Source organism: Tupaia chinensis, unplaced genomic scaffold, assembly GCF_000334495.1.
Source record: "Tupaia chinensis unplaced genomic scaffold, TupChi_1.0 Scaffold145860_1, whole genome shotgun sequence".
Classification (NCBI taxonomy): domain Eukaryota; kingdom Metazoa; phylum Chordata; class Mammalia; order Scandentia; family Tupaiidae; genus Tupaia; species Tupaia belangeri.
The window spans coordinates 2104492-2124749 of NW_006205718.1; the positions used below are offsets into that span (position 1 = coordinate 2104492).

General features: G+C 40.2%; 1 protein-coding gene across 1 annotated transcript in view; it reads right to left on the minus strand.

Moving 5' to 3' along the window:
• Positions 1–8846: 8846 nt before the first annotated feature.
• SRD5A2 (steroid 5 alpha-reductase 2) overlaps positions 8847–20258 on the minus strand; it is a 45145-nt gene continuing 33733 nt past the window's right edge. Inside the window, exons 2-5 of the mRNA XM_006168533.1 lie at positions 20062–20225; positions 15490–15591; positions 12030–12180; positions 8847–8921 (exon numbers count right to left, since the gene is read on the minus strand). Coding sequence (XP_006168595.1) covers positions 8855–8921; positions 12030–12180; positions 15490–15591; positions 20062–20225 — 484 coding nt within the window. The 3' untranslated portion in view covers positions 8847–8854. The remainder of the gene's footprint in view (positions 8922–12029; positions 12181–15489; positions 15592–20061; positions 20226–20258) is intronic.

The window sequence follows — 20258 nt, forward strand, 5'->3', positions numbered from 1 at the left end:
GGATTCTGAAGAATAATTTGGATTAGCAGAGAAGAAATGGGAAGGGAGAAATATTCTTGGTTTTTCTGGAAGAGTAATAAAAGCTTGAGGAGTAACAGTTGAACACATAACAGAATGTTCATGTGGCAGGAAGGAATTAAAGAAGAGTGAAGATGGGGTTTGTGGAGTAAGATTTATACCATAAAGGATTTTATAAGCTGATGAGTTTGTTTGATTTGATAAGCTAAGATATTCAAAACTGTATTAGTAAATCTATCCATTCAGCTGTTGCCAGCACTAAGATGAGGGTGAGGCAGGTGAGGTGAATGAGACACCTGTTTCTATGCAAAATCTAAGAAGGCACCAAAAAACTCAGTAATCAAGATAGGGAACATTTTAGTGCAGCATTTAAAAGAAAAAAAATACATGATGAACAAAATATCAAGATTTAAAATAAAAACAGCATCAGTGACAGTGGCATGCTATGCTATATAAAAGCCTAAAAGAAAACAGGTAATACTATTTTTATCTTTTTTTGGAAACTCATAACATATTATCATACTAAAGGCTTTGATTAATAGTTCAGAAAAGAACCTATTTGAGGTTGTTTTATCCTACAGAGTATTTAACTGTACAACATTTTTGTAAGCAACATCTCATATAACTAGAAATTTTCAGGACAAGTTAATATAGTCTCTTTTTTTTTCTTTCCTTTTTTTTTCTTTATAAAGAAATCAAGTAATCTAAAGTCAAAGAGATCTTTCTAGGTAACTAGAAGCAAATTAATGGAAAATATTGTAAATGTGTGAGTTCTTTTCTTCATAAATAAGTGTGGTATAATGAACAACATTTAATTTCTAATTTTTACTTTAGGTCACTATGATTATTAATTCATTGAGAACTGTCTTTGAATACAATTGTATAAATCATAAGAAGTTGGGTTAAATCTGTGCTTACTTTAAAATAAAAATGATGCCCTAGTTTCTGCTCACTGTGTGGGAAATAAACATCTAAAAATCTGATCTTGCTACATGTAAGAGTTACAAAATCTGAACAAAATACGAAAACAACTGAAATTCTGGAGACTGAACAAAAGCAAGCAATTGAAGCCCACACAAGGAACACAGTGGAACATGATGAATTCTCACTTTTTGTGGCTTTACTTTGAAGGCTGAACTTGAAGATGGATCAATAGAAAGTATACGATCGGAACAACAGGAAAAATAAAATGAGCACAACCTCAGTAACACATGAAACCATTTCAAAAGGTCTGACATATGTGTGAATGCAGTCAAAAAGGGAGAGGAAAAAGAGAAGAGGCAGGAAAAACATTTAAAGAAATAATGGCCAAAAACTTCCAAAACGTTGGTTAATGTCTTAAATTTGCAGATCCAAGTAGTTCCATAACCCCAAATAGGATCAATTTGAAGAGAACTGGACCTGAACACATCACACTCAAATAACTGAAAGCCAGAAAGAGAAAAAAAATTTATGAAATTAGTCTAAGAAAATGATACATGATAGTCAAGAGCTATTTGAATGATCATAACTCAGAAACCAAGAAAACCAGCAAATAGTGATCCCACATGGTCGACTGTGTGGTTCACGTCCTGGACCTGGTGACTTGTAAAACGCATTGAGTGTATGCACTTGCATGACCAAAAGCCCAATAGAAGAATGGAAGAGAAGGGATTTTAGAGTGTCTATCCCCTCTTGGGGGAGATTTCTCAATTTTTCTCTCTCCCTTTCTCCAGTGAATGCACATGCCCTAAAGAATAAGGAGTTGAAGAAGGGCAAGATTAAATTTGTCTCAAGAGATATGTTTTAAATATAAAGACACAGCAAGATTAAAAATAAAGAGATATGGGAAAAGATGTATCATATAAATAGCATAAGAAGTATGGAATAGATATATTTTGATAAAATGTACTTTCAGAAAGAAAATATTACCAATAGTAACATTGTCAATCAGGGTTTTTCATCTCAATTAATTGAAAATATATAACAATAAAAATTGTATACACCTCAAAATGAAGCCTATGCAGAGTTGGTCTGATTTCCATGAACTGCCTAACCTATAGATCAGAAAGGCCTTGAAGGGACCAGATGACATAATGGTTATGTCACTAGACTCCCATATAGTCAACCACAGCTTATGTCCCAGACCCCATGGCTTAAAACTCACAGGTGCACATGTATGCATGCTCAAAATCCTAAGAGGAGAAAGAAAGAGATTGCAGTGTGGCCATCCACCTTGAGTGGTAATATCTCACCTTCTATCTCTCCATCTCTCTAGTGAGCCCATGCACCCAATAGCATAGATAAATAAACAAATAAATAAATAAAACAAGAAAAAGAAGCTCCTTGGAAATCTTGTAAAGAATTTTCTTTAATACCTAGCATTTAGAGAGAAAAATCTAGAAAGAGGCTTAGAGAACACAAGTCTAAATACTGGCCTCCATTCAACCAGACTTTTCCTGAGTCATTTTCCAGCATCTTCCAGAAAACTTCAGTAATAGGGAACTCAAAAGCATATTTGTTGTCTTTCTTAGAGTTAACAGAGCTCTCTCCTCTGAGGTTTTCTCCGTGGTTCCTTTCTGATGTCTCTCCCTGTCTCTGGGGAGCCCAGATTCTGATACCAACCCCAATTTGCCCATGGACCCTTCTATGCATCTAGGCAGTCCCCACCAGAGGGCACTCCGAGTACCAATCAGCCTGTTCCCCCTCCAGGCACCTCTCCTTACATTTCCCTGCCCTACTCTCTGTCCTAGAACCAGGGGTCAATCAGACAACCTCATTGCTGCCAAGATACAGTTAATTTAGTGTGATTTCAGGTCACTTGGTGCTTTAACTCAACTAAAAGTGACTGTTTCCTAAAATAAGTGCCAGGAGAGGAATTTTTGACACTATGGGTAGCGATAAAGGAAGATATTTGGGTCATATGACTGTCAGACTTCTTAAAACAAACTGCAAAGAGACATAAAAAACTAACCTCTTATGAGATATAAGCCAACTACAGCATCCTCAGCTTTCATGTTCTAAACATCATCTGGGGCACTCCCTTCATAGAGATCAATGCAATATCCTGTTTATGGGGATTCTTCAAAAAAAAATGACACCTTATATTGAGACTTTTTGTCACATACTATTTGACAATATAGTAGACGACTGTGAAGACCTTAACATAAAGCTGAAGTGTAACATTACCACACTGAGAGCACTTCCAAAAATTCATGGAAAGATAGAAGATGTGAGTTCATTTTGAACTCATTGAAAACCTTGCATATATGTTTCTCAATATGCACTTTGTATGAACTTGTCGAATATCCTTGTTCGGTTGATTGAGTTTAGATGCCAGTATGGCAGTGAACATGTAGACCTGGGCTTTTCTCCATGGATCATTAAAGGGATGATGGGTTAAGTGGCTAAGCAGCCATTACTTTTGGCCCAGCTATAATCAATAAGTGACCAGCCTATTCCCAGATGCCTCATAAAGGAGCTCAATGACCATATCTCTGTAAGAACATAGACCTCATCCACACACCTACCACTGCCCCTCATTCACTACACCTGCCAAGACTTGCCACTGAACACTGTGCACTTAGCTGACCAGATGAGACAAGGCTCAGCTTCCTTGGTGACTCACTTGTTGATGCAAACACCACCGTCTTCTCATTATCAGGTATCATGTATTAATTACCTGGGCTGACAGGAAAAAAACTAGCCTCTAAATCCTCTTCAGCTTGATTTCCTGTTTATTCCTTCCATGTCTCAGGATGATGAGAAGCAACATTAAAGCTTGCATGTGTTTTACTCATACTGTAGGAGCCATTGTGCCTGCAAGAGTCCCCTTATTTGGAGAAAAGAAAATCTAGCTATAGCTCCTCCTATAGTACAAATATTTACCAAGTTTCCATTTTGTGCTGAGGACACAGGAGAGAACAAAACAGACAAGTCCCTACACTTAGGGAGGTCTTACGGTCCAGTGGGGGAAGACAGACAATGAAGACATGAAGAAAGAACTATATAGTGTATCAGAGATAAGAGACATAACACCGAGGGTAGGAGTGGGGGATATTTATTGAACATGACTGGCAGAAAAGGCCTTTCTTTTGTAAGGTGATACTTGAGCAGACACCTGAAGGAAGTGAGAGGTGAACCATGTGGCTATCTTAAAGATCATTCCAGGCAAGGAGAGAGCATGTGCAAAGATCCTGGGGTTGTGAGTTTCAATAGGAACCTCAAGGAATCACTGTGGCAGTGGACAGTGAGCCAGGGAGTAACAGGACATAAAGTCCAAAGGCAATGGGCTCCAGGTTCTTAAAGCCTTTGTAAGCCATTGCAAGAAACTATTCTTTGGCTGTAAGTGAGAAGGGAAGTCACAGATTATTCATAAGGTGGATGTTAAAGGGCTCACATTATAAAAATCTCTCTCTGGCTGCTTGCTGTGTCAAGAACAAACTATGGGGGGAAAAGCATGGAGCAGGAAGGCCAGTAAGAAAATTTTGCAATTATTCTGAGAAGTGGTGGTGGTGGCTTTGAAAAGGTGGGGAGGGAGTGGTGGGATTCTGCCAAAATTTCAAAAGCAGATTAGACAGAATAGGAGCATTTAAGCAATTCTGATTCAGGGAACCCCATACCATACTTTGAGAAGAACAACCACAGGGAAAGTGTCAGAGGGAAAGTTCATAGCTCTAGGGGCTTTACTAGATTCTATAGGGAAATGTCATGACCTTGGGCCTTGGAGTTTTAGCTGTCAGTCTCATAGGCAACAGGAGTCATATACCCCACTCAGGAGTAGGGATGAGGGCTCCAGCCCCTTTCTGTTCTGTGACTGAACACCCCTGAGGCACATCTGAAATAGTGAGGGTAAAGCCTAGCCCTCCTCTCAGGAAGGTTTGTTATGAACATCACTCTGATGGATGTGCAGTAAGTGGTCTAAGAAGATGAGGTCTGGACCCCACAATACTCGTAACAGCTGTGCACAATGTTCAGGAACCATTGTCATTATTGACTATTTTTCAAATTCTAAAACCTTTTGTCATACATTTTGCCTTCGTTTTTGAAAGATACATTTGCTATGTGTAGAATTTTGAGCCTGGAGTTAGGAAAAACACCATGAGAAAGGGAACACCCCGATGGGTGTTTATTCTGCTGGTACTCCGTCTCTCCATGGGTCTCACTGAACTTGGATGTCACCACACTCTCATCAGAACCATTACTTCACCTCCTCCTCTCAAGTGTCACTGCAACACAGACCTAAAACCATCTTTATGAGGTGAACTGACAGAAATGCCATTAAATTATTTATTGTGAGGTACAGCCATATGGCTTGTGTTTAAAGAAACTCAGCTTCTCCTCATAAAAATGGAGCTCGAAGATGAGCTTACTCTCAGTCTCAAGGGACTTCCCCTGGGAGGATAAGGAACAGATCAGGCTCATGTAGTCTGGACACAGGAAAGGGAAGAAGCCCATTTCATCGAGGGAAGAGCCCTTCTCCCAAGGCCATTTGCCTCACTTCACTAACAGTGCTCCCCCATCCATCCCACCTAACACCCCATCCTCCTCTGCTTTCTCTGTTCTCCTCCACCACCCAACAGTCTGCCCTGTGGGAAGGGATACAGGATGTGCCTCATCTAGACTCTGACTGCACTGGGCAAAACCAACCCTGACCCCATAAAAGGACAGGACTAAAGGAACTAGCATGGCTCAGTACAAATTTCAACCTTCCCCAACAATTTATTTTGTTCATTCAAATCCCAAGCTAAAGTAAATGGGAAGAAGTGAGACCCAATACATATAACACAGAACTTTTTAAAAATTGTTTTGTATTGCTAGAGGACATGTACACTCACCAGGGAGAGAGAGGGAAAAGCACACACACACAACCCCATATCTGGCATGATCACACCACAATCCTTTTTCCTCCACGTTACTATCCTGTCAGGATTTGGGGCACGTACACACACGTCTGGTAAGTTCCTCAAGCTGTTGGAATTTGAACCACATTTGGCTATGTGAGATCCAGTTCCCAAGGACCCAAGTGCTGTGCTATGAGGCTACCCCAACACAGAAACTTTTAAGATCACAATTCAGTGGACATGTAGAGAGAATGAATACACCCTCTGACTTAGAAAGTAAACCCATTGAATGCATTACTAAATCACCCAAGCGCCCACATGGCCATCTGGCTCCATGACTCTTTAAAAGTCATGGGCTAGGGCACGGTGCTGTGAATCCTCCAACAGCCTTCTCCAAGATTTGCTGCATATTCATTGTCACCATGTAACAATGAGGGCATGGGCCCCCAACTCACAGGCTGTTAGGGAATCAGATGGCCAGGCAGGAAACAACTCCTCCTCAATCTGTTTCTTCATGCGCCAAGAACTTGCTCCCTTGCTTCTTGAGTAAGATTACCTTGAGGAGACTATGAAGTCAAGAGAGTTATAGAAGTCTAGGGTTGTAAAACCATAGGTTTATTTATTTGTTTCTAAAAGGGTTTCAACCACCTAGGTCACTATTTAACTGTATATTTTTTTATTAGAGCTATTTTTCACTTTAGAATTCAGTGAAACCAAGTTATTCCCTATGAAGGCAAGTGTTGGGTTAAAAGGAATTTCTGATTTGAAACATTTTCTATATTGAACACGAATGTGTCTACTACCGCATCAGGGTGGGGGAAATTCCCCCATCTTTTCAAACAGGTTTATGACAAGGACTTCAGCCTGATCCTCTCACGGAGTGAGGGAAATTTTACATGGCAACATGTACAGGATAACAGATGTATCTGTGAATTGTGGCACAGAATTAAGCTGCGGCTATTTCTCTCTTGCTTAAGTTCTACAGAAATCCAAATGACAGGCCCTAAAGGGAAAGCATCATGTCTAATTCAACAACACCTTTCCATTTTCCAGGTAGCACATCAGTAAAGGATTGTTAAGTGTGTTCAGACCCATCTGTGTAGGCTCTGCTGGGTCTCTAATGAAAGTCTGCTGTGCCTTAAGAAGATTAAAAAAAAGAGATTTCTGACCCTAAAAGGGGCAAGTTGAGGTGGCTGCTCTGACCAATTAGGTACCTTGGAGAGGCATTAACTCTGAGGCTTCAGTGGCTCCATTTGTAATATAAAAGGTGGGACTAGCTGATGTCTAAGGTCTGCTTCAGCTCCTTATGTATGAACTCTAAAAAACAAAACTCAACATGTTCTGCATGGTCAACAGGAATCATTCTCCCTAGGAAGGCTTCAGCAATAGGATCATGTTAGGATCATGTTCGCAAAGACACTGTTACTATAACCAGAACCACTCTGGGGAAACCTCAATTAGCTATGTGTTTCTTGCACTCTGTATTTAGAAGAATTAGAAAGAAATATGAACACAATGGCCCTAGAACACTGAGAATATCTCAATTATTGAGGGACGATTACATAGAGTTCACACTACTCTATATTTAAATCAATAAAATCCACAGTCATGCTAACTGAAATGGTGGTATGGTTGATTGTTGTCTCCCCACCCCCCCCGAAAATATGTCCTTTACCTAATTAAACCAAGTTTGGCCTAAAAGAAAGTGTCCTCCCATGGAAAAAAAAAAAAGGAATTGCCAAATAGTTTTGTCCTAAGATCATGAGTACTGAGAAAAGAGTAGCTGCAATTTATTAAGCACTTACTACATTTCAATGATTTGCCTGGAAATTTTGCGTAGTAATAAGATAAAGGATTTAAGAAAAGCTCCTTTCTTTTTTTTTGGGGGGGAGAGGTTTTTGCTATAGGGTGTGTGCACTCGCCAGAAAGACATAGAGACAGAAAGCGAGAAATCACCCCCCCCCAGGGGGGATGGCCACGCTGCAGTCTCTTCTCCTCCATTCTCCTCTCAGGATCTTGGGCACGCACTCACATGTGCCCGGCGTGAGTTTAAGCCACCGGGTCCGGGACTCAAACCGCAGGTGGCTACATGGGAGTCCAGAGACATAGCCATTACACTAACTGCTGGTCCCAAGAAAGGCAGTTTTCAATGTCATAGAGAGAACTAGAAGTCTTATGCTTCACAAAGATTAAGCTGTACCTGTACTCCCACGTAGTCGACCGCGGTTTGCGTCCCGGACCCGGTGGCTTAAACTCACGCCGGGCGCGTGTGCGTGCATGCCCAAGAACCCAAGAGGAGAATGGAGGAGAAGGGATTGCAGCGTAGCCATCCCCCCTGGGGGGGGGTGATTTCTCACTTTCTATCTCTCTGTCTGTCTCTGTCTGTCTGGCGAGCACACGCACCCTATAGCAAAAACCTCTCAAAAAAAAAAAAAAAAGAAAGAATTGTAAAATCTTCTGGAAAACAGATCAACTAAGACATTGCACAAATTTGAACTGCATCAATGCATCAGTATATTTTCAACAATCTGAGGTAAGAGGTCCTGTATTAAAGATTTGCCTAATAAATGCAACTCTTTCCTAATTAACTTAGGAAAAGAAAGACATGGCTAGGTATTCATTTGGGAGTAGCTTTTCTTGGGGCCTACGTGGCTTCAGCATTTAAATCAGCTACTCTGTATGGTACGAAATGCATACTTTTCATAAATTCAATAAGCACAGCCTCAATGAAGTTTTGCACTTTCTGAAAGGAATCCCTAGGTCTAAAAAGGAAAGCAAATGTCTCCATCTGGAAAAGGACTTTTTGAAGCTTTGATAGATCAGAATAGAGCTCTCTGGGAGGTGGGAGTAAACTAAGCAACATCACTCAGACTCCCCAGGCCAACTGGCAGAACACCGAGAGACCCACTATTGTGTATATGTGTGTATATATAGAAGAACTTCAAAGATAAGTTAGCAGCTTGACAGTTTTCATAGGTATTTTGAGAGCTTTGCTCCTTTTTTATTTGGCTTCTTTAAAAGATGAATGGAATAAGGGCTTTCCGAGATTTGGGGTAGTCCTCAAACATCTTGAGGTAGAACCTAGAAGACAAGAAAGGAATAATGATAAGTGTAATGGACCAGGAGTTACACACTGTGACCACAATGGAGCTGTGTCCAAAATCTCATTACAAGTCAACCTCCAGATGGTCATTTATCCATTTTTTCCCCCTTCTTACATCCTACCTCTTATAAATGTTGAAGTTTCTTGTGTTGGAAAATAAAAAGCAATAGCCAGAGGGTAGTGGTCATGATTGTGTAGCATTACTAATTTATCTACTATAGCTGAATTTTCCACTTAAAAATGGTTAAAATAGCAAATTGTATGTTATCTTCATTGTGCCCAAATTTTAAAATGTGATAGCCATAAAGAAGTACTCATTTGGATACAGCTGAGAAATACAGAAAATCAAAGATCCCAAGGAACATGGGCAACATTAACCCAGAGAGCTGGCAATTTTCCCAGGGAAATATCCATCTCTTCATGAAGCCTGAAAATGCCAAGAAAAATGTTACCTTGTATATTACAAAATGAATTTTGTTCCCCAAACAGATGTGTTGAAGTACCTGAGGATGAGACCTCTTTTAGGAACTAGCATCATGGCAGAAATAATTAATGAAAATGAGATCATACATTTTCGTACGTAAGGGTAAGATGGGCCCTTAATCCAGTATGTCTGGCATCCTTACAAGAAGAGAAGAGACATAAAAATAGAGACCCATAGTAGGGACGGCCATGTGAAAACAGAGGCAGAGATTAGAGTGATGCAGCTACAAACCAAGGATTTCTGGCTACCATGGGAAGCCAGGAAGTGCAAGGAAGAAGTCATACCTAAAGCCATCACAGAGAGCATGGCCCCGCTCTCATCTTGATTTCAAACTTCAACTTCCAGAATTGAGAGAGCTAATTAGTGTTGTTTTAAGCCACACACTTTATGATTATTTGTTGCCTAATATATCTTGTAAATTGTATGTCTCCACTTAATATACACCGAGTGTCTGCACTCTATGACTGAAACCAATTGACTACAGGATATAGAAACACAGTAAATGGATGTAAATACCAGATATAGTGTGTGTGAAAGAGGAGGGTCCAAGGAAGGTCATTTAGAAGAAAAATAGGGAGGCAGAGCATTAATGGGACAAAGAAATGTGGTCTTATCTGTTGAAGATAATTTATAGTTTTATCAATTGTACTAGGGAGAAATATTCACCTGTTGAAATATCCATTTTGCAAGCCAAATAATGTGATTGAATGTATAAAAGAAAATGAAATAAAAAAGAAAAAAATTTTAAATTTTAAAAAAAGTTTTTAAAAATTAATAAAGACATCTACAAAATTTAAAAAAAAAAAAAAGGTAAAAGCCTTCCTCCCTAAGTTACCAGACTGACTTCTTAAGTATTGATAGTTGAGTTTGGTAGCCCTCAAGTCATAATCAAGATAACACACTCTGGTAAAGTGCCCTAGTTTGAATTGGGGGGCATATAACAATATATTCCAAGAGGTGGCTGATATTGGAGAAGCCCAGTGAGCTGCCTCTGCATGTGCTACCTACCATCATGAGGTCTCAGTTTGAATGTTGTTATTGCACCAGCTGAAAATTCTGGTGGAATTACTGTCCCTCCCTTCACCAAGCATGACAGAGCCCACACCTTTCAGGGAACCTCTGGGTGCTCCATGATGCCCTCACTCCTCCCATCCCCTCTGTGCTTCTGGTGAGCAATCAACTGGGCCTAGAGTGGTGAGAACTGTCACACTAACTCTCTTATGTGTTAGGAACCCTCTGCCACCCTTCCCTCCAGCCTAGGAAGTGACTGGAATAGGTTGTAAGAGAGTTACAAAGCTGAAAAAGTCATTTTAGGGAAAGGATCCGAAATTCACACTCAGGCTTAAAGCCTGGTAACAACTTAATAGGTTACCCCTTCCCTTTCAGCAATAATTTTAGTTAACTCTTTTGTCTGCATCACACCCCAGCTTAGAAGAGGAAAGAGGAAAGTAGGGGTTAGTGAAGGTTCAGACTAGACCTTCAGGTCAGATTCTAAATGCCTGCAATTCCTAGCATTTCCCAGCAGGTGGGGCAGTCTTAGAACTGCACCACACACACAATTGCTGTCCTACCCTCTCAGGAAGCCAGTGACAGCCTTGACTATGAGTTGTGGAGGGTGAGGATGAGGAAATAGGGCAGTACACAAATAAGCTGTGTTATACCCAGTTCCCAGGGAAAATATTCCTTCTACAGTTTCCAGGGCTCTGTGATTACCTGAGCTGTTAGCACCAAGACTCAAGTTAAAATAGTAGCCACACAGCCACTGGGCTAGGGCTTTTCTCTAGGGGTTCTCTACCCTAACTAAACCTCAGAGTTATCTAGGAAGCCTTGAAAATGCGGGTCATGGTCTCACCCATGGTACACATCTCAAGAAATATGGTGGGGAACCAGCAGTTAGCGTAATGGCTATGTCGCTGGACTCCCACGTAGTCGACCGCGGTTCGTGTCCCGGACCCGGTGGCTTAAAACTCACGCCGGGCGCGTGTGCGTGCGTGCCCAAGATCCCGAGAGGAGAATGGAGGAGAAGGGATTGCGGCGTGACCATCCCCCCTGGGGGGTGATTTCTCGCTTTCTGTCTCTCTGTCTCTCTCTGTCTGTCTGGCGAGCGCACGCGCCCTACAGTGAAAATCTCTCAAAAAAAAAAAAAAAAAAAAGAAAAAAGAAATATGGTGGAAGGAAATTGAATTGGAGCACAGAAGTGGAAGTTACTTTTTTCACTGTTGGACTCTTACCTATAGCTTACTGCCAAGCAGTAACCACCACCAGGTGAGTCTGCCAGGAGGACCAGCTAACTCGTGTGGACACCAGGTGCTTCCTCAATAACAGAAGCAGAATGGCTTTCCAAAATTTACCCCATGAGCTTCTGTCCACACACGCTTATGTTTTGCTCTTCGGAGAAGAAAAATATGTTATGGCTACTGTCATCCAGCTTAACTCCAACTTCAATAAAAACCTAAAAAGTCAGATTTACCAGTCCAGATTTTTGTATCGCTCTTTCCTTGTACAAATAAACATGTTAGCTTTCTAAGTCTGACCCCATGTACCAAAAGTCTGTTTGGAAAACAAAGCTACAGGGATGCTGCCGCCTTTAATGAAAACTTACCTATGATGGTGAAAAGCTCGCAGCCCAAGGAAACAAAGGGAGAAAAATGCAAATGCAAGTGCTGGGAGGGACCAACTGGCCACGGCATAGCCGATCCATTCAATGATCTCGCCAAGGAAATTGGCTCCAGAAACATACGTGAACAAGCCACCTGCATGCAAAAGAATCAAAAAGGCAATAGAACTGAACCATTGTGACATTAAACCCCTCTGTTTTGTTCCAAAATATATAAAGACAGCTAGATGTATTACGGCGAGTTTGATAGAATTCCCTTAGGGAAAAGGGAAAACAGAGCAAAGATAGCCTCTTTCTCTTAGAACTTCTGGAATTGGGAGAAGTGGTCCTAATTGCTTGATGGGTTCTATCCAAATTTCTAACAACAGTGTGACCACTAGCTTTGGGCAGGACAAGGATGAGGGATAGGAGCTCTGGGTTTGGTTTCTTTCCATTAAGCAATACTTTCAGGTGGCCTCTTGCCTTCCTACTCCTTCCCTGGACACACACACAGCCAGTCAGCATTTTCCACATTCACAATCACACAAAGTAAATTGAGGTGAGAACTTATTAGAATGTGTTTTGGCATTTACCACCACCACCCTGCCCATATACACACCCCTCCTATACTCTGCTCAAGCTTAAAGAAAGAGCTGGACACAGGTGCAACAGTGAGAGTGCGAAGCTCTGTAGGCCACACCCACATGGGAAGGTTGCCAGTTTGTGGAACCTCCCTGAGTATGCTGGGCACCCACAAGCCCATGACTCAGAACTGGCTAAAGCTGAGAGTAGATCACGGCGTTAATACCCTATCAGGGGTTCTTGCTCACTCTCTAAATAACTAAATAAATTTCTTAAAAAAAAAAAATGTTTAAAAGGCCAACCTCATTAGCCTACTGGTTAAAGGAGTCAGATCCTGCATGGTCAGTTACAGTTCGAATCCCAGTTCCAGTGGTCTGAAAAACATACCAGGAACATGTGTACGCATGCCCAAAATCCTAACAGGATGAAGAAATGAAGGAGAAGGAATTGCAGCGTGACTCTGCTCCATTGGGGTGTGCTTTCTCCCCACCACTACCCTCTCTGGCAAACATACACAACTCTCTGGCAATAAAAAATATGAAGAAGAAAAAGAAAAAGTTTAGAGGCCAGCAGGTGACACAGTGATTAAGGCACTGGACTCCCATATGGCCTATTGTGGTTTGAGTCCTGCACGCTGTCTTAAAACTCACACTGGGTGCATGTGCACACATGCTCAAAATGAAATCCCAAGAGGAGAAAAGATTGTGGCATGTCCATCCCCTCTGGGGAATGACTTCTCACTTTACCTCTCTCTCTTACTGTCTTTCTCTCTCTGGTGAGCACATGTACCCTAAGGTAAAAAAAAAAAAAAAAAACAAGAAAGAAAGAAAGAAAGAAAGAAAGAAAAAAGAAAATAAACAAAAATAAAAAGTTTAAAGAAGGAAATAAAGGCTCAGCTGGTGGTATGGTAATTAAAGCAGTTATATCCTACATAATTGGCTGTGTCATTCGAGTCCTAGACCCAGCAGCTTGAGAAACATCACAAAAGCATATGTGCATGTGTGCCCTAAGTCCCAAAAGGAGAATGGAGGAGAAGGGATTGTAGCATGGCCAACTCCCCTGAGGATGCTCGCACTCGCTCGCTCTCTCTCTCTCTCTCTCCCTCTCTCATCTCTATGGGGAGTGCACACACCCTGTAAAAACTTTTCCAAAAAAAAAAAAAAAAAAAGAGAGAGAGAGAGAGAAGAGAGAAAAAAAGAAAAAAGAGAGAGAAAGAAAAAGAAAGAAAGTAAAGAAAGGAAGGAAAGAATAAAAGGAAGAAAAAAGAAAAGAAAAGATAAAAGGAAAGAAAGAAAGAGAAAGAAAAAAGAAAGAAGGAAGGAAAGAAAGAAATAAAAATAAGGAAAGAAACAAATAGAGCTACAGGCATGTGTCCTGGTGGGGTCTGCTTCTATTGATTTTACAGGTTTTGTTTTCTATCCTTCCAAGTAAAATTTCTCCAGAACTGTATAAAGAAATCAGCACATTTCTACACTAAAATTTTATGATCCATATTAAACTAGGGAAGTTCAGCCAGAACTATTTTTCTTTCAACAGTAATATAAAAAATATTTTATTTTTAAATCATTCTCTATCATAACTCAGAAGTTGGAAACCGTGGCAATCGGTTTAATATGTACTTTCTCTGCTCTTCATTACTTGTCTAGTTAGTGAATGAAGATGTAAAAACCTCTAAGCTCTCTAACATTATCCTCCTTTAGGATGACATTCTATCAGTTGAACTTGAGCTAAAATTCTCCAAAACCTGGGAAGAACCATTGACCTATTGCAAGGTGTCTATAAACTGTCTATGAATACAATGAATGGTATATCTGAACCTACCATATTTTTTTTCTTGAAGTGGATACTATTAAATTATAAACAACATTTATGTTCATTTAAATGTGTTACTAAATTCATAGTAGCTTTGCGATTATTTTCTAAATCAATGCATATTAATCTGTACTGTGTTAATAAATCAGAAAATTTTTTATGTAAAAGGTTGTTTTACCTCAAAAAGAATAGGAACCACTGACCTATTAATATATGAATACCCAATTAAATATATAGAAGAGTTCATTGGACTGATTCACTCCCATTGGCTTATTTTTTTACTTTATTTTTTTATGTATGTATTTTATTATTTTTATTCATATATTAAATTGCTGTACATCATTTAGATTGTGAAGAGACTTTACCCAGCATGATATACACCTCAGTCCAGCCCAGTTGAGACCACCATACACATCCTTGTCAACAGATAATAAACCTTATCTATGTCCCACAAGGGTCTTACCTCTCCATTTTCCCCCCAAATTTCCTACTTGGCTTATAATTGTCAACTTCATACCCTTGTTTTTTGGGAACAGCTAGGATTTCAAATAATCTCTGCCTTTATCTCCAAAAATGTACCTGTATTCATAAGATCTTCCATCTTAACTTTTGATTTAGTAAATACCATTTTCCTCACTTCTAAGAGTATAAAAGCAGCTGGAAATATTACCCTTAATGACTCACTAGATAGGTCTACACCAATTGGAGAGGACAATTAGTCCTTGGGATTCAGCTTCATTCACTAATCTAGAAAGGTTTACACTCTCAGTACATGACAATCTTATCTACTGCAACTATTCCCACCCTACCTGAATTTCAAATTCTCTTTCAATTTTAGAGTATTGTGATCTTGTATCTTCCCTAGCAAGTGCTCTTCTAACTCTCCTGAGCTGAACAGAGTAAAAAATGCAGGTGAACTGTGGTGGGACAAGGTATAAAGGGGAAGGCAAGAGCAATTTAGGGAGTCTTGTATCTTTTGCGCTCCACTACTCCTCCACTTGTTCCTTATAGTAGAATCCCTAGGACAGGATGTAAGGAAGTCTGGGAATCCGGGGAGCAAGGTAGGCATTACCTTCTGGAATCCTGTAGATGACTTCTCCAGGTTTCCTGAGCTGGCGCAATATCCAGTCACTATGAATGTTGATTCCCATTCCCAAAATAAATAAGAACACACCTTGGCAAAGAAGAGAGAAGGAAGATGTTTAAAAATATGTCCTGCTGTTGGTGTTTTTCTCTCAACCTATGCTCTTGTCTAAACGTGAAGGAAGGGACATTTCATTTCTCAATCCAAGGATAATAGCAAGATATAGCAAAAAAAAAAAAAAAATTAAAAAGGGAGGGAGGCAACTAGCCCCAGGCCCCAGTTTTGGTGGAAGAGAGGTTGTGCTGTGTCCTAGAACAAAAAGCTAAAAGCACACAGTGACAAACAACGGAGACAGGAGAGGAAATGAATGAATAATAACAAGTCCTTGGCTCATCTACAAAATTAAATCATGGATGGCTGACTCAACCACAATCCCAATCCTTTCCCCTTTTCCATCCACTACTATAGAGCTGGGAGATTGAAAAGTGGTCACATGACCTAGTCCTCCCAATAAGATGTAAAGGGAAGTCTTTGGGGGACTTGCTTGGAAACTTTTTGCTTTTCTGATAAAGAGGGCAGATGGATCAGATACCGTTACTCCCTCTTTTCTCCTGCTTTGATTCCAAGATGGTCATGCCTTGAGCTACAGCCACTGCCTTGCACTCATGAAGTAACTAACATGAAGACTACACTCAGGTAAATCTGAGGGAACTTTGAAAAGTTCAGGGAAAAAATGAAGTTAAAATAAAGATTATTTTGCTGCAAAAATATTTGAAATCCATGCATAGCTTTTTCTTGATATGCATTTTCTGTGAACTTTTTTGAAGACCCCTACCCCGTCAGATACGAAGAGTCATGGAGAGAGACAGTGCCTGGGTTTTTCATGGTATTGAAAGAAACCAAAGAAATGTTGAAACAACTTACCTTTGGACACTTCTCATTATGTAAGAAATATGAATTCTGCATTGCTTAAGTCGCAATTAGTTGGCGACTCATTGTTGAGCACATTCCTGGCTGGTACACCACGTTCATGACAGTAATACAAACTAGACTATAGGGCTTGGCAAGGAGCAAACTAGTTTCTACCACTGCCAGTCCACACACATGCATTGTTACACGAAAAGTGGCATACTGCATGTACTGGTTGCACACTTATCTATTTTAGTTAATCACATGTCCTGAAGGTGACTCCACATGTACCATCCACTGGTACAAAAAGGGCCATGTCTGAGATGAGGACAACCAGGGTCAGGGATGCTAGGCACTGCATCCTAATGAGCATGGCCCAGAAACTGTGGCCCAGAAACACTCTGTCTCACACAGAGGCCCAGTCTTACCTCTCAACCAAATATATTTGTGCTAATCAAAATATATCAGCCAAGGGCTTGCTCTGTTGCTCCATGACTAAGGGAGTTCAATCCCACATGGAAGACCATGTAGTTTGAATCCCAGCCCCAGCAGCTTGAAAACTACACCAGGTGTGTGTGCTTATGTGCCTAAAATCCTGACAGGATGGAGAAATGGAGGAAAAAGAATTGCAGCATGACCACTCTCCATTGGAGTATACTATTGCCTAAATAGGATCTGATTTCTGTTTATTGGTATTGTAAAAGAAATATATATGTTGTATACCAAGCACTAATTTTTGGCAATAGGGAAATGAAAACACCAGAGCCAGCAGGTGACATGGAGGTCAAGGCACCGAGTCCCATATAACTAGCTTTGTGATTCCAGTCCCAGACCTGGCAACTTATGAATCACAAGTGTGTGTGTGTGTGTGTGTGTGTGTGTGTGTGTGTTCCCAAAATCCCAAGAGGAGAGTGGATCTGGTGAGTACACATGTCCTACAGCAAAAGCTAGAAAGAAAGCAAGCTAGAAAGCAAGAAAGCAAGAAAATCAAGACATCTATTCTTACCACCCAGATATTACTACCACTATACACCTTAGTGAGTAACTTTCCAGATTTTCATTTTATAAAGTATTCATGGCCATATTCCTCAGCTGTCCCCTAAATGCCTCTCTTTTTTTTCCTTCCTTTAAAGAGATTTTTTGCTCTAGGGCACATGCACTTGCCGAGAGACAGAGAGAGACAGAGACAGAGACAGAGAGACAGAAAAATGAGAAGTCACCCAGGCAGACGGCCACATGACAATCCCTTCTTCTCCATTCTCCTCTCAGGAGCTTGGGCACACATGTACACATGCCCGGCGTGAGTTTGAAGCCTCCAGGTTCGGAACACAAACCATGGTTGACTATGTGGGAGTCCACTGATGTAACCATTATGCAATCTTACAGGGGGTTTGTGCAAACCAAGGTCCAGAATAGGACCATACATGGTATCTGGTTATTATGTCCTTTAAGGCTTTTGTTGTTGTTAGAGACATTTTTGCTATAGGGCACGACAGACCTGCTGACCACTTTAAGGCTTTTTTAATGTAACCCAGACCCCTGCCTTTTTGTTCCTTTGGGGTTTTTTGTTTGTTCATTTGTTTTCCTTCAGGACAGTGATTTGATGAAGGGATAGATAGTTGTCATTCAGAATGTTCCCTGTTCTAGATTCAATTAGCTTACTTTCTCATGGAGGAATTCAACTTGTTTCTTTACCCATTATGTCTCCAATAAACACATAAATCATTTTCTTATGTAGTTATATTACCAGTTTAATATGCAGTAAGGTATACTTGTGTTTTCCAATTTTAGAGAACAGAACTTTTCTTCAACTTAGTTTTTAAAACTAGATCATGAAAAGGGCTGGCAAGTGGCTTGGTGGTTAGAGCCACTGGACTCTCACATGGCCAACCACGGTTCAAGTCCCAGACCTGGCATCTTGCTTTCTCACTTTCTCTCTTTCTCTCTCTGTCCCTTTCTCTGGCCACATTTTAAAAAAATAAGTAAATAAATAAATAAAGTTAAATAAAATAATTATTATTTTTTTTAAATTAGGTAATGAAGTTTTATGAATCAAAGAACAAAACTTCATTAAAAGAAAAGTTCTGGGACCCAGCAGGTGGTGTGGTGTTTAAGGCGATAGACTCCCATATGGCCAACTGTAGTTCAAGTCCCAGACCTACAGCTTGAAATTCATACCAAGTACATGTGCACATGTACTTAAAATCCCAAGAAGAGAAAGGATGGCATGGCCATCTTCCCTGTGAGGTGATTTCTCACTTTCCCTCTCTCTTTCTATGGTGAGTGCACATGCCTTATAACACACACACACACACAAAAAAAAAAAAAAAGAAAGAAAGAAAGAAAGAAAGAAAGAAAGAAAGAGAAAGAAAAAGAAGAGAAAAAGAAAACTGCCCATGGATGTAGACTCACTCTTATAGGTGGTTTGTGCAAACCAAGGTCCAGTGTAGAACCACACACGGTATCTGGTCATTATGTCCTTTACCCCATTACAGATAGAGAAACTTTTTATTCATTTCTTATTTATAATTCTATGATTTTTCTTGTCTAGTTATACATATACACACACATTTTCTTTTATCTCATTCCTGTATAAAAAGTATCATACAACTGTTCACACATTAATTTATTTTTATTTAACTCTATATCTTGGAGGTGTCATCACATGAGTGCACAGATCTTCCTTTGTTTGTTCATTCTTTCTTTCCTTGGAAGTTATAGAATACTGTATTGGGTGCATGTACTGGTAGTCATGAAACTAATCTTCTGACCTTTCGTGTTCGCGATGTGTGTAGAATGAGTTATTGAAAGACAGGCATGGAGGTAAGAAGCTCAATTTGAAGATTATTGTAGAAGTCCAGGCAAGAGGCAACTGTGGCTTGGATTAGAATGAAGTGAGGGAGCAGGGCCCAGTTGGCACATGTTTTGGAGATAGAGCCAGAATTACTAAGTTAATGGGTAGGATATGTTCTGTGATGCTAAGAGCAATTAACAATAGTACCTATTATCCTATTATTTTGATTTGAACCAAAATGCTGTCCAAAGAATTGAATGTTTCTATACTTCAGCTCATTAAAAACAAGCAGAAAACTCAAAAATCACTGTTTTCAACTATTTTAGTTAAGGTAGTCAAAAGACTCTCTGAGAAAGTGAAAATTGGTAAAAATCTAAATAGACTGAGAGACCAAGCTCCATGATTATATAGAGAAGTAGAGCATTCCAAGCAGAGGGAGTACTACTGTACAGCAGTGCTAGGACAGGACAAAGTGAACAATTTCTGGTATACCAGGGGAAGGACTGATACTACAGCACAGGAAAGGAGGTAGAAGGAGGGAAAGAAGGTGGTTGGAAAATCTGAAGGGTTAAGAGCATACGGGTCTTACAGGCAATGCTAAGGAACCTATATTTTGTATTGAGAGTAAGGGAAATTTATCACAATTTTGAGATGAGAAATGGCATGATATGTTTTTAAACAATCTCTGGCTTCTATATAAATAAAAGACCAGGAGGAAGTGAGAGAAAAGGAGAATGGGATCTTTAGGAGGTTACTGCAATAGGCTGGGGAAAGGTGATGATAACTGGGAGGTGGTAATGACTTAGTCTTGGAAGGAGTGTTGCTAGAACAACTGAGAAATGGCTTGATTCACTTACCAAAGCTAAACCGGATATCTGTGTACCACTCCTCAGGGTATTCGGCACAGTAGGTCAGATAGTAGCCTTGAAGAACTCCATTTCCGATGCAGAAGACAATACCTCTGAAAAGGAGGACAGCTGGAAAAGGCCTCCCTCTGGTGAGCAGCGAATAAATAAATGTTCTGGAATATATTGGGGTGGGGGGGGGGGGGGGG